Source organism: Cervus elaphus, chromosome 6 (genome assembly GCF_910594005.1).
Source record: "Cervus elaphus chromosome 6, mCerEla1.1, whole genome shotgun sequence".
NCBI lineage: Eukaryota > Metazoa > Chordata > Mammalia > Artiodactyla > Cervidae > Cervus > Cervus elaphus.
Genome location: NC_057820.1, coordinates 17,269,746 through 17,285,173, shown reverse-complemented (window position 1 = coordinate 17,285,173; position 15,428 = coordinate 17,269,746). Strand labels below are relative to the sequence as shown.

At 37.3% G+C, this 15,428-nt stretch overlaps 1 protein-coding gene across 1 annotated transcript in view; it reads left to right on the top strand.

The window, feature by feature from the left end:
• Positions 1–15,428, top strand: part of CDS1 (CDP-diacylglycerol synthase 1) — a 70,889-nt gene that overhangs the window by 42,349 nt on the left and 13,112 nt on the right. The window contains exons 6-10 of the mRNA XM_043906286.1: positions 4,726–4,784; positions 6,625–6,707; positions 8,756–8,843; positions 11,451–11,519; positions 14,293–14,445. Of these exons, the coding sequence (XP_043762221.1) occupies positions 4,726–4,784; positions 6,625–6,707; positions 8,756–8,843; positions 11,451–11,519; positions 14,293–14,445 (452 nt within the window). The remainder of the gene's footprint in view (positions 1–4,725; positions 4,785–6,624; positions 6,708–8,755; positions 8,844–11,450; positions 11,520–14,292; positions 14,446–15,428) is intronic.

Sequence of the window (15,428 nt, the reverse complement as noted above, 5' to 3'; positions counted from 1 at the left end):
TGTATTTTTAAAAGGTCTTGGTGATTTGGATTTGGGGCTCTTTAGAAACAAGAGCAACCATGTGATTACATGTCTGGTAATGACAGGTGAATAAGCTTAAGATGTTGAACCCATAATATCATCACCTTAAGATCTCTTTAGCCAACTAGTGAGAAGCATATTAAAGGCATATTATGTTTAGTCGGGTTCTCTCGCTTGTATTTGTGCATGGCTAACTATTTTGACTTCTTTTTTAAAACCCTTAAGGAGAGGTTGTGACTTGAATATAATACTTTGAATTCAAGAAAAATCACTGGACAGTATAAGATTAAATTATGGCTAAAATTAATCCACAATTAAGAATTGTTTTCAGACATCCTGTATATCTTTCATCTCAAAGGATGTAGATGAAATCTTTGAAAGATGTCACAAATCACTGTTCATAAAGGATTGTATCTCCAAAATCACTTATAGTTTATGTGTGTGTGTGTGTGTGTGTGTATAGAAAAGAAACGAAAGCTAGAGCTAAGTCGTGTCTGACTCTTGTGACTTTGTGGACTGTAGCCTGCCTGGCTCCTCTGTCCATGGGATTCTCCAGGCAAGAATACTGGAATGGGTTGCCATTTCCTTCTCCAGGGAATCTTCCCGACCCAGGAGTCGAACCCAGGTCTCCAGCATTGCAGGCAGATTCTTTACCAACTGAGATATGTGGGAAGCCATATATATATATTTTTCGCTTGTTTGTTTTTGGCTGTGCTGGGTCTTCGATGCTGCATGGGCTCTCTAATTTCCGTGAGCAGGGGTACTCTCTAGTTGCGGCGCGTGGGCTTCTCGCGGTGGTGGCTTCTCGTTGCATAGTACTGGCTCTATAGAGCACAGGCTCAGTAGCTGTGGCTCATGGGCTTAGTTGCTCCATGATGGCTTGTGAGATCTCCCTGGACCAGGGTTCAAACCCGTGTCTCCTGCATTGGCAGGTGGATTCTTTACCATGAGTTACCAGGGAAGCCTTTCCACTTGCAGTTTTTTAATTAAACATGATTATAAACTATTTACATATCAGTCTTGTTTTATACCTTAAGCTCACTATGCAGATTAAAGGAAAACTTTCCCCATATATTAGCTGATATAATGGTTGATTTGTGTGAATTTCTACACTGCATATTTAAACTTCTTTAAAACACCTCGGTTGTATTCTAGTGTCTGAATATGGCAACATGCAAAGCAGTGTGCTTCTGAATTGTTGAATACGATGTTTCAAACATTTCAAAGTTTTGGTTAGTTAGCGAAGTGTAATGAAAAATACAACTACGTAAAAAGTAATCGATGAATCAGTAACCTCCAGTATATAATCCTGCATCTGTCTTTGTTTTTTGAGTTAAGGACTGCATGTGTTTACTGAATTGGTTAATCAACAATAAGAAATTTTAAAAACTTCATTATTTCTTTATATTTTCTGTCTCTTCAATTAAAGTATGAGCTCCTTGAGTGGAATGACTATCTTAGCCATTTTGTGTGTGTGTATTTTGTATCTGCATCTTAAGTGCTCAATAAATATTTTTCAATTGTCTACTTTTTCTGAAATTCCCTCTATCACATTTTTTGGACTTCTCAATGTCTTTTTTTCTTCTTCAATTCACTTGACTCCTTAGACATCTCATTCTTTTTTATGCTTTCTGAATATACCTCTCTTAAGTCTGTTGGGGAACTTGGTCTCCCTAACCTCCTGGGAACTCCTTGATCTTGGGCCACAAGATATATCCGTCTTTGCACTGACAGCCCCAGGCACAGTGCTGTGTATATAACTGGTAGTCGGTCAGTGTGACTAAAAATAGTTATATATCAAGACTGTAGGTTAGGAAACTTTTTCAGTGAACATTCTACTTTAACAAATCCTATGATTTTAATTGGAAATATAACCATAAAAATGTTCTGTATTAATTGGGGAAAAAGTAAAACTATGGATCCAAATATGCAAAGTTATCCTTTCCATAGATTTATTGAAATATAGCATGTATGTGTTCCATTTAAACAGAAAATGGCTGTGAATGAAGAAGTAAATGCATGTGTCTCTTTTTTGGATTATTTTTGACAATAATGTTTAACCTTAGATATGCTAGGAAAACAGTTTACATCCTCCTCCCCCAGATTCCAAGAATGGTATTATTTTAATACATCCACGAGTCAGATAGTTATATCCTTTATTAGAGCACCCTAAAATGCGGTGTGTTACTGGTGTATTTACCCATAAAATTGGATCATGTAAAACTGAGTTGCCAAGACTGTCCTGGATAAAATGATCATCAGGAAAGTATTGAATGAATCTGCTGGTAATTTTGTTTGAAGAAGTGCTTAAGGGTGAGTGGTATATAATTTCAAGAACAAGAAAACCGTACATGTTGGAGTGGTGTTCGTGAGGAGATAATTCATAATTAATGATGTTGAGAATTTCCCAAGGCTGCACTGGGAGAGCCAGCAAGGTCTTTTTCGACAGAAGGGGAGGTTCTGGAGGCTTTTAGCTCAGTCTTGCTTCTGAGTTGCCTTTACCTCATTAGCTCTGAAAGTGAAAGTCACTCAGTCGTGTCCGACTCTTTGCAACCCCATGGACTATACGGTCCATGGAATTCTTCAGGCCAGAATACTGGAGTGGGTAGCCTTTCCCTTCTCCAGGGGATCTTCCCAGCCCAGGGCTCAAACCCAGGTCTCCCGCATTGTGGGCGGATTCTTTACCAGCTGAGCCACAAGGGAAGCCCCCATTAGCCTCTGAACCAAGTCCAATCTACGTTTGCCTGTAACTGTGGACCAAAGGCATAAAGCAGCATAGAAATTTCACTATTTCTTAAGCCACAAAAGAAATCTCCCTGCTATTGAAGAAAAATTTAAAAGCAGTGATTTTAAAAGCAAGTCTTTTATGCTACAGGTGGTTTTAATGCCACGAATTCCGTGTTTTAGTGCCCCCTCCCCACCCCGCTTCCTTTCTTTCTCTGAAGAAAGTGACATATGTCTCAGTTCGCCGCCGCTCAGAAAATGTTTCCATATGCCTTTTGCAGTTGAACCAGTCAGATTCTACAGGTGGCAAATAGGAAGTGAGATAGGCTCTGGGAGCCAGTAGGCATTCTCTTCCTTTACTCTCACCCTTTACGCTGAGATTTCAAATCAGTCATCAAAAACTAGGTGCAGGCAGTGACTGATTCCGTGCTCTGGTCAGAGTAGTGTCAACCTTGCTTGCTCTAGTGGGTAGAACTCCCTTGGTAAGTACATCTTAGATATGCAAAGTCTAGTGTTTATTTCACATGGGGTAGATTAGTTGACCACTTGTTTTCTGTCTCAGAGAACTTGTGCTCTAAAGGTATTGCCGAACAGAATGCGTGCATGGCTATTTAGCTGAAATTAAACTTGGCTCGTGCATTTCTAACATCTACTTCTGTAAAAAAAAAAATCTTCAGAATAATGATGTAGTGATGTAGTGCCCACTTTACTGATTAGTGGGCAATAAAGTGTATCATAGTGCCTCCTCATTATTTAACATATAATTATTAGATTTCTGCTTCATTAGGTGGGCTTCCCAGGTGGCTCAGTGGTAAAGAATGTGCCTGCCAATGCCAGAGATGCAGGTTTGACCCCTGGGTCTGGAAGATCCCCTGGAGAAGGAAATGGCAACCCACTCCAGTATTCTTGCCTGGAGAATCCCACTGACAGAGGCGCCTGGTGGGCTACAGGGGATGGGATCGTGAAAGAGTCAGATACAATTTAGCAACTAAGTAACAACAACAAAAGTTCATTAGATAGAATTTTTATTTAGTAAAATTTTATTGTACTTAATTATAGACTATAGACAGAAACACATACTGTCTGTGCATCTTGAAATTGTTAAGAGTATTTTGTTTTACTGTAATCATTATAATATGCTTCTGAGAATTTTTAAATCACTCTTAACCTGAATCTTGAGGATAATGGTTTATGGAACCCCATGACTCTTAAGGGTCAATAGAATCTAAGGAGCCCTTAGATTAGCTCCATGATCCACAGTAAATTAATAAAGTCCTTTGTGTATTTTTCTTCATCTGTAAAATGGAGATAATAATAGGTAACTACATAGCAATGTTGGAAGGATTAAATGAGTTAATACTTATAAAAGGCTTAGCCAAGTAGATGGAACATAATAAGTGTTCAAAGATGTTAGCTGCTATAATAATTATTAATTTTTATTTTATGTAGAGATTTAAACATTCTATATATATACTTGATGGACTGATACAGTGAATACATTTTAGTGAACTGAAATTCAGGGTCCAATTTTCCATATCCACACATTAGCAAGGGACTGACTCAATTAATGTAGGAGATGTTTATTGAATTTATGGCATGGACTATATCAGGCATTTTGGAGAATACAGGATCATTTCCCTCAAGAAACAAATGCTTGATATAAGAGTCCTGTCCAGGAGACCAGGGTTTGATCCCTGGGCCAGAAAGATCCCCTGGAGAAGGAAATGGTAACCTACTCCAGTATTCTTACCTGGGAAATCCCACGGATAGAGGAGCCTGGCAGGCTACAGTCCATGGGGTTGCAAAGAGTTGGACAAGATTTAGTGACTCAGCAATAATGTAAGAGTAGGAGAGATGGTGTATGAGTGAGTAGCCAACATACAGCTAGATGTGGTATAGAAATTTGGCTTATATGAACTCATCGAATCGTAAAATTTGTAACAGGTTACACAACCAGCGCATGTTTTTGTTCTTGAACAGGTTTCTGCATGTTTGTGCTGAGCTTGGTGAAGAAACATTACCGTCTGCAGTTTTATATGGTGCGTATTAACCATTATTTTGTAGTTACTATATGTAATAAAAACCTTCACCTTTATTATTTTTTTTCCTGTAGTGAGAAAATAGGATCTAATCTGCTAATTGCCTATATGTGAGGGGTATTTGAATTTTGAATGACTAATATTTATAAATGTTTGAAGGTGAAATTTTTTTCAAAGATAAAGAATTTTTAACTGTTTTGAAAGTTCTCCAAAATTTTTCCTTTGAATATTTTCAAAGGCTGTAAAATTAAAGTCAAGTATTTGGATTCCCTAAATCTGTAGAAATTTGAGGTGTTTCCATAGTGACCTGAACAGTTAGTAAGTCTCAGAAACATCTATCATATATCTGTGCAGGAGGCACCTGTGTTTACTTGTGCTCAGCCGAGGCATCAGGGGTACAGAGCTTACATTTTCCTGGTAGCTATGGTTAGTTATGCAGTTGCATGATTCGTTTTGGCCAGAACTATTTCCTTCAGTGTATCCTTGAACAGTGTTCAGTGTCTTATGAAATGTATCACTGTATATGATGACCTCTTATTTTCTTAAAAGGTAGCTGATGATAACAGTGTAAAATGACAAATGTAGTATCTATAAATTCATGTATTCACTAGGTTTGTTGTGAATTTGGGGTATAATTCCTATTCTTCATGCTTTGCTTTTCCCCGTTAAGACATCCTGCTGAGCACCATTGCTGGAAAATTATAGTATTTCTTATACATTTCTAATTTCTTGGGTTCTTGAGGGAACAAAAATGGTAAAATTCTCAGTGAAAATCTAGAAACCATCAAGACAAATTAGAAATAATAGAATCTACGATGAAAATATAAATGGTACCTATTGGGAAAAATCATTTATGCATATTGAAGCAATCTAAGACAGAATTGGATCACTTAAGCAGATGAAAACAAAACAGAACAACCAATGTAATACACTGTTTGCTGCAATGGAAGATAGGTTTATTATGAATAAATCAAAATCATAAGAATTTTGAAAAGTCCTTTTATAACTTTCAGTAAAAATTGTGAGAGACTTCCCTGGTGATCCAATGGTTAAGACTCCACAATTCCAGTGAAGGGGTTGAGGTTTGATCCTTGATTGGGGAACTAAGATCCCACATGCTGTGCAGTAAGAAAAGAAAAAAAAATCATGAGACTGATATATAGAAATATTAGCCCTTTTTGTTATTCTACTCATATTAATGATGCTAAAAGGAGCTAAAGTGGCTGTCTCTCAGGATAGATGGGATTGATGAAACAGAGGCCTTTTGACAATTTAAAATGGAATACTGTCATTGAACAGAGCTGTGAAGATCAGCTTTCAAGTATGAAAAGATTGGATTTAAGGGCAATTGATCCCTGCTGGTATGAATCATTTGAAGTTATAAATAACTCTTTATGAGAAAATGTTAACCGTAGTGAACTCAGGGAAAAATCATTTTCAGCATTTCTAGTAACTAGAGAATGCAGTCAGAGTGAAATTTTAGTTCTTATCTAAATGCCATAGCAGTGCTGTAAACTTGTCATTACCACTTTAATCTCATGATTCAAGATGATGGTTTATTTTTTAATATGTCTTTTTTTAAACTTAGAGGTGTAGCTCGGTATTATTAGCATTCCATTTTTGTATAAATTAAGGTTACTTTGTTGAATATTTTTCATGGTCCTCAGGTTTCAGGAGGCACCAAAATGAAGGTAATTTACTAATGGCATTTATTTTGTATGACCTTACTTTATGAAATTTGACCAGTAGTCGTGCTAGAAATTTGCATTTCAGAATTGCTGCTGCTTCGTGGCCTGCCCCGATCTCTGTGCTCATCATTGTTGTGTTGGGCTGTTAACAGTTCGCATGGACACATGTCACCTTACTGATAACAGTTACTCAGTCACATCTTGTCATCCAAAATCTGTTTGAAGGCATGATATGGTAAGGGGACAGTATATGCTGCTTTATATTTATATATCTTTATAGCACTTTTAAAGCTCTTTTATGCTGAACAGTGTCTTACGGGGATTTCTACTAAAATGTCCTATTTGTTGTCACTCTATTCCATTAAGATAAGTTCCATTTAATTGTTTGACTGGATTCCCTGGTGGCTCAGGCCTTAAAGAGTCTGCCTGCAATGCAGGACACCCGGGTTCGATCCCTGAGTTGGAAAGATTCCCCTGGAGAAGGAAATGACAACCCACTCCAGTATTCATGCCTGGAAAATCCCACGGATGGAGGAGGCTGGCAGGCTATAGTCCATGAGGTCACAAAGAGTCGGACATGACTGAGTGACTTCACTTTCTGTTTGACAACTGAAGACAAATGCTTTGTTATCAGCTGGAAAACTTCCTTTTTCAGGTTTCCAGTAAAATGCAGAAAACCCTCATAAAAGCTCCAAATAACTAAATACATTTTCAGGTGTTACTACACTTTAATATGACTCTTTTTTAAAAACAAAGAATTGAGTGTAAAAAGAGTGTACTCTTTACGTGGAATGCAAAAAGAAGGGGAAAGTTTGCTTTTCAGCAGACAGTGAGCTGGCAATGCATTTTCTTTGGGTGAAAGGTGGGTTAGTCTCTGCCTTTGTGTAGGTGTAGAGTGTCCAGGTTTCAAGTATTTGGAGTTACTTGCTAGTAACCTACTTGGAGTGGGTTGCAGATTGAGAAAGCATTTTTATTAGTTAAAAATTAGCTTAAGTTAAAAATTATTATTCATTAAAAATAAGAGTGAAGAAAAACTTAAGATTTTAAGAAATCTGACCATATTTTCTCCACATTCCTTTAAAATGCAGTAACTAAAAACTTTTATAGTTGGTAAGTTTAGTCAAGATAAATTTGTTCCCTTGACAGGTTGGTGTTTTTTTTTTGGTATGTGTGTGCAAAAAATTGGAATCATTTTTTGGAATGATTAGAATCATATGGAAGATTCCAAGACTGCCTTCCATATACAAACTTTTAATTGATGGGAGGCAATCACTGAAATTAGTAGGTTCTGTACAGTTAGTAGGGTTTAATGCCCCTGTAGGCTAAGATAGCATTAAAACTGATAATTGGACAAGAGCTTGGTGTAAGTTTATCAGATTGTACTCTGACTCATTTCTATTTTGAAAGGCTGCTTTTAAAAATTTCTTTATACTAATGTAACTTGTTCCTATTGACTGAAAAAAAAAAAAAAAAGATGCATGATGTGAGAATTGTGAGTTGTTTTATTTGGAGCCAAATGAGGACTATATAGCCCAGAGACAGTTTCTCAGATAACTCTGAGAAAGTTTTTCAAATAGTTCCGAGGAACTGCCCTAAGGAGGTCAGAGGGGAGGTCAGTATACATATGATTTTAGAGAAGGGGACACATACCATCAAGCATGCATTTTGGCAGAAGGTTGCTACTAATCACGAGGAGCAGCTGTCTCTGTTAATGATTTTAGTGCTTTTCTAGATATGAGAGTGAGTCTGATGTAAGAAATTGGCCTCATAAAATCTTCTCCTAAAAAAATGTCTAACTCTCTGAGGGCCTGTTCTGCCAGTTTTTCCTGGAGCACAGAGTGCCTCACTCCTGATCTTTGCCCTGAACTCCTTTCAGGATGAGTTAAAGGTCAGCAGAGGTCAGCAATGGCAGTGACTAGTGACCTAATACTTGCAGAGCCAGATGGCAAGTGAGTTTTTCATTGGCATTCCTCATAAAATGGAAATTTGAAAGTCCATAGCTATAGAAATTGATTGTTTAACTGTCAAGTTGATTATTTAATATTTTCACTAGCAATATTCTTCTAGTATGCTTATAGATTTGCTCTGCCTAACTGCTAAATGGGCATATTTGGTTGATATTTATGGTGTCTGTCCATCTATTAGCATGTGTTATGATCTGGACTAGGTGGCAGTGTCATCCAAAGGGTTATTGCGTTGGTTCATTGAGTCAAAACATGTGTAAATATTTGCCATTTAATCTTACAGACTTCTTTCTGCTGACTTTTTTTTTTTTTTTTTAAGGTTCCTTGTTCCAATATCGAGTGTTATTTGCAATGACATAACTGCTTACATTTTTGGATTTTTTTTTGGAAGAACTCCGTTAATTAAGGTAATGAAAAAACACCACAAAGAAGTCCTTACCATAACTTAGATGATTAGCTACTGGAAAAAATTCCCAATAGTTTGGTGCTGTTACATGTTGTTGATTTCTGAGGCACTTTGTTTTTCCTTAGCTACCCCCAGCAGCCACAGTGTTGAGGGCAGAAGTCTGTATTTCCCAGTGACTCCGTCTGGGTTTTTCATCAGCTGTTCTCTTGACTCCTCTGTCATTCATCCTCTCTCGTGAAGGCTCATGTCATTTTCCTCTGGCTTCCTTCCCTTGGCTGTCATGTGGTTTTTTAATTCTCCTCCCCAATAACCCTCTAAACAGGCCTGTCCTTGACGCTGCCTTCCTCTCAAGCCATCTCATTTGTCTCCTCCTTTACTGAGTTGTTTGAGGGTGTATAATATACCAGCATCACATACTCATGTCCATTTGCAAGCCTTTTATACCCAAATCCATTTCAAAAAAAAATTGAGGTTCTACAATAAAAACATTGATGAATAATGGAAGTGATAAGGAAAAGTGAAGATCAGAGACTGGAAAATACACATGAGGAGACCATGTTGTTTTGTGTTAGATTTGCTTCTGTTTGGCTTCCCAAGTGGCACTAGTGGTAAAGAACCCACCTGCCAATGCAGGAGACTTAAGAGACGAGGGTTTGATCCCTGGGTCGGGAAGATCCCCTGGAGGAGGGCTTGGCAACCCACTCCAGCATTCTTGCCTGGAGAATCCAATGGACAGAAGAGCCCGGTGGGCTACAGTTTGTGGGGTTGCAAAGAGTTGGACACAACTATAGTGACTTAGCACTGCACCATAGTCAATGGAGGCAAAAAAGGAAGTGAAGTAATTTATAAGTTCCCATCTGGGGTAAAAAAGAAATCAATTTCTCATATAAAGACAGACCATTTTATAGAACTGGTTTCTTCAAAAAAAAAAAAAAACTTTTCATGTTGGGGCCTTACAAAGGAATTACTTGGTTTATATATTGGGCCAGGTCATTTATGACATTCCCACAAATGCATTAAGTAGCTGTTTTGATGTTATGACATTAAGGCATTTTTGGAGGAACTGAGACAATTATTCAGATAGAAAACCTGTTTGTTCAGAGTGATGTAAGGATAGTTTATCATTCCCAGAGGAGTGTGTGGACTGCCTGTCCTTCAAAAACACCTTCCTTAAATTCTTCCCCACATAGGAATCCAGTACACAACATCAAGCTGAGCTTCTGAGCTGTAGGGACACTGGCCAGCAAACTATATATTTTTAAAGTTTGTAAAGTTTCTCCAGCACAAGAGCGAGTAGTGAAGTAGTCAAGGCTTCTATACCAGCTGAGAAGTTGTTGACTCAGGAGCCCTCCGAGGCGGTAGAAGACTCTTACTGTCTGATTTTGAACGTCAATTTCTAGTGAATTACAAGGCTGAATTAGTTGTATAATGTAGCCAGATGTAATTATGCAAGTTAACCCTGAAATCAATATGATAGGGTCAATTTAATTTGATAAGCTCTCTTTTAAATTAATCAGCAGGCACTTTTGAATTTGAGTCAACTGCTGTTTCATGACAATACTGAATTATCCTAAGAGGTGGTGTATACCACTCACTTACCTATGGAATTGTTGTCAGATTGGTCAAGAAAGCCTTTGTGCTTTGTAAACTTCAGGCTGAGACTTCATGTACTTTAGCATATTACCCATTTCTATGTCAGAATCTTCCCTCTGTTATTTGTTTGGTTTCCATCCTTACTGATCCACTGAAAGGGTTCTTAGAGAGTCCACCAGAGTGCTTTCCTGATGATCAGAACCCCGTACCAAGTCCTTATTTTCCAGAGCGTCTCAGCAGTTAGCACTGTCTACTCCTAAATCTTTTTCTCCTGCCCCCGTTTCACCAAGTTCAAGACTTTCCTCCAGATTTCTCTTCCTGAGTGCTCTTCCTGAATGCTCCAAGGACTAATACAAGGTATACAAAGGTATCCTTAGAAGCACAATCTATTTCTTCATAGAGAATGACATATTCTGACCAAAGGAAGGAGGTTATGTGCCCACTTGTGAGGCTGATCTGTACCTGGGCTATGGCGTATTTTGCCATTTCAGAAGGCGGTCTGTTGTAAGCATGGCATTTGGGAATGTGTGACGGTCTGGGGTTCTGCAGTGTCCACGTATTGTTGCACTAATCCTACTTTTGATCAGTAGTAAGTCAACACAGACCATATATACTTAGAGTGAATAGATCTCAGCCTTATTTCAAGAACTACATTATTCTTGGAGTTTATATAAGCATGAACATCATGGGACAATTATTTCAGCATAGAGTTTATAGTCCTTTGAGTGATGAAAACAAATTGAGGCAGTTTATAGAAACAGATATTCATGATATGTCAGATGTATGAGGGCCTAATATGTGTTAGACTCTACTAGAGAGATTCGCACAAGTAAAACACAATCATGGACTGAAGGAAAGAGCGTTGCAAAGTCTTTCCAATATGAGGAAAAGGAGAGGTATACAGGGTTTTATGGGAATTCACTGAACATCTGTATCTGTGTTTTGTGAGTGTAATAACTCTCTTAAATTTTATTTTCTAATTTTATTTAATATAAAAAATAAATATCTTTTTCAGTTGTCTCCTAAGAAGACTTGGGAAGGATTCATTGGTGGTTTCTTTTCCACAGTTATCTTTGGATTTATTGTGAGTTTTACTCGGATTTTTATTTTATATTTTGAAAAATGGTAGCAAGTTTATTAATCTATTCTAAACCTAAAAGCGTTAAACCATAAAATGCTAATCAGGTAGTAACTGAAGCCCACTCAACAGAATCCACAGTCATACCTGGAAGATAACTGTGGCTTCAGTTCCAGCCCACCACAATAAAGCAAGTAGTGGGGTTAAAGTGAGTCACATGAGTGTTTTGGTTTCCCAGTGTGTATAAATGTTACGTTTACATTTTACTGTTAGTCCTTTAAGTGTGGAATGGCTTTATATCTTAAAGAACAATGTACATACCTTGATTTTAAAATATTTTATAGCCCCCCCCCCCCCCCCCCGCAAATGCTAACTAACCATCATCTGAGCCTGCAGCAAGTCATCATCTTTTTGCTGGTGGAGAACCTTGCTCTGATGTTGAGGCTGCTGACTGATCAGGATGGGGGTTGTTAAAGGTTGACGTGGCTCTGGTAATCTCTTAAATGTAAGACAACAATGAAGTACAGCATGTTGATTGTCTCTTCTCTCGTGAATGATTTCTCTGTAGCATGCAGTGCTGACAGCATTTTGCCCTCAGCATAACTTCTTTCAGAATTGGAGTCAGTCTTCTCAAATCCTGCCGCTGCTTTATCAACTAAGTTTATGTCATAGTCTATAGCCTTTGTTGTCATCTCAACAGTCTTCACAGCATCTTCACCAGGAATAGAGCTCATCTCAAGGAACCACTTTGTATACTCATTCATCAGAAGGAATTCCTCATCCATGGAAGCTGTATAAGGAGATTGTAGCAATTCGTCCCTTATTCAGGCTCCACTTCTAATTGCAGTTCTTCTCCTATTTTACCACATTTGTAGTTACTTCCTCCACTGAAGTCTCGTTGGAAAAATGGTGTCGTTAGGCTTGGGTGAGGCAGGGTTGCCATAAAACTTCAATTTGTTAAGAACACAAAACCTGGGAAGCACAATAAAGTGAGTGCGCTGGAACAAGGTATTTCTGTATCCTCCAGCCCAGCCGCTCTCGTCCTGGCTTGTGTCCGAATCGCCTGGGGAGCTTCTTTACCATCCATGTCCTAGCCCTCCACCAGGTCAATTAACTCCCTCAGCTGATTCTCATACACAGGTAGGCTTGAGACCCTCTGCCGTATTCTGGTAGTTTCTAATAGCTGTGCAGCCTTTGGGGGACACAGATAGGACTGGGACAGGCTGTGGCTTTGAGTAAAAGCAGAGACTGCAAATGATGTTGAAGAGTTCTGCCTCCTTCACACTTAGCCAGCTGCTTGACTTAATGGGCGTTTGTGGCTGTGAGCCCAGTTTACAGAAAAAGTTTGTTGAAAATAATTGATGTTCACTTTTAGCTGTGAATGCGGACATTGTTAATGTTTTAAAAAATAGGGTATAATTATGGAATTTAGGTTTTTTATTCAAAGGTGTCTTGTGAGAATCAAGAAGAGGTACAGAAAAAGTCTGGATATAAGATGAATATACCAAAAAATTACTGTCAGGAAGTTTAATTTTTAAGTTATGTCCCTTAACAGTTCTAGAATATATTCTGTAGCCAGATATAGGGTAGTTACTAACAACATGGGGCTTTGAGAGGGAGCAAATACACAAATAAATGGAAATGAGCCAGGCTGGATGGGAAAGCCATCATAATTCCCTTGTTTATCAGTTTAGTTCATTCTCAATGAAAATTCCAATACAATTTTAAAAATTATTCCAGTGTTATTTGGTAGAATGTTGATGAGATAATAATTGATAAATAGGATAATGGAAAGGGACCTGGTCCTATCCAATGTTTATACAATATGAAGCAAGGATAACTAGAATATTATTAAGTTAAATGCTACTACAAGAATCTAGTATCATTAAACACAATTTAGAAATTCTACAAGAACAGCCACATCACTGGATAGGACCAAGGATAGGACCAAAGAAAATAAAGAGCTATCCTATAAGACTGTAATGCATGAGAAAATAATGAGGGAAATTATATATATATATAAATATATATATATATTTAATAAGTAATTTTGAGGAATCTGGTTGTTTGGAAGCAAAATCACTATATATCCATTCCCAGTGTTATATTTGCACTTTTATTAACCATTCTTGAGCAATATAATGGTGCAAGTATCTGTAAGAGAAAGGAAATGAACTAGCACTTTAAATTTATAATAAGATATTTTGCTTTTATGTATCTTCTTCTGTGGCTGAGAACAGATAGCTTTAAAAATTGCAATGATGCGTCCAGAGAAAGAATAATTCAGTAAGCATTTTCTGGGTTTTTCACCTGTGCTGTTTTCTTAGCAATTTTGAATTACTGGCTATTTTTAATTGATAAAATTAATATAACCTTTATGTAAGAAACTTCAGCCCTGTACTGCCCCATATCTTTATAATTCTTAGCTTCTGTTGACATTAGGTACATTCTTAAAAAAAGTACAACCTTGCTATAATGCTTGTTTAAATGCTCAAATCAACTTTTTATCTTTTTCCCCTTCCCTCTTATTGTCGTCATACCGAGATTATAATAACACTGATTTTCAAAATTTTTTGGTTTCCTGATGGCTTTTCAAAGTCTTTTATTGTGTCACTTACGATCATTTAACTTTAAATATACATAGCAGAATGAGAATGCAAGGAAAACTTGGCATTCTGTTTCTGGCCTTTCTGACACGTAACATATATACATTAAAATTTTAATATATACATACTTCTATTTCATTTAACGTTTTATGAACGCTTGCTTTGTTATTTAGGCTGCTTACGTGTTATCCAAATACCAGTACTTCGTCTGCCCAGTGGAATACCGAAGTGATGTGAACTCCTTCGTTACAGAGTGTGAACCCTCAGAACTTTTTCAGCTTCAGAGTTATTCACTTCCTCCCTTTCTGAAGGCAGTGTTGAGACGGGTAAGATAAATGTGGAAGGGATCCTCCCTCCCGAAGATTAAGCTTCCTTTAAGAGCAGAAATAAGATTTTCACAGGAAATCAATTTCTACAGAATTTTCAGCTCTAGAACACAAAAGTGGTTTCACTGACTGCTTGACGTCAAATGTATATCCTATTCTCTTGGGGTTTCCCCTTCTTGAACATAAAATGAATATTGCTATCACAAACCAATTTTCTGTTAGAAACTTACTTGCCTAGTGGTTTGAATACTGGTGGTAATTTATCTTGTGTTTTAGAAACATTTTTCAGTATCCTTTAGATTTCTACAAAGCAATGATGAGTTATAATGAGTTTTATGTGTAACTGGTATAAACTGACTCAATTTAAAACTTTTTTTTGTGTGTAGTGCCTCATGGCTTGCTAGATCTTAATTCCCTGACCAGGAATTGAACCCAGGCCCCAGCAGGTAAACCACTAAGTCCTAACCACTGGACCACCTGTTTCAGGGATTCCCTGAAACATTTCATTGTTAACTGAAGTTAATTTTTGAGAAGAAAAGGTTAACCAACAGATTATTTCTCTACTTGAATGCTTGATACACTGATTCTAAGAATTTTTTCAGTGTTCAAGCCATCTGTTATCTGCTATAGAATTCTTTGATTCTCTCCATCTTTGATTGGGATAAGCCCATTGCTTTGAGAACAAGTCCAAAGATTGGAGTTCTTCTTGATCTTTTGTAAATCACACCCATGATGCACTTTCTCAAATGTGTAATTTCAATTTATTTAAAGTAGAATAAGAGCTAAGAATTTATGAAATAATTTGACTGCAGAATTCTTCTCGATTTTTATAATTTCCTCCCCAAATCTTTTATAATTGTCTTCCTGGTGCTCATTTTCGCAGTCTTTTTAAGCATTTTACTTTCAGGTGTTTCCACAGCTTTTAACTTAATTTTAAAAGAAAGATCATTATTTTTTTTTTTTCCAGTGGGTTTTGTCATACA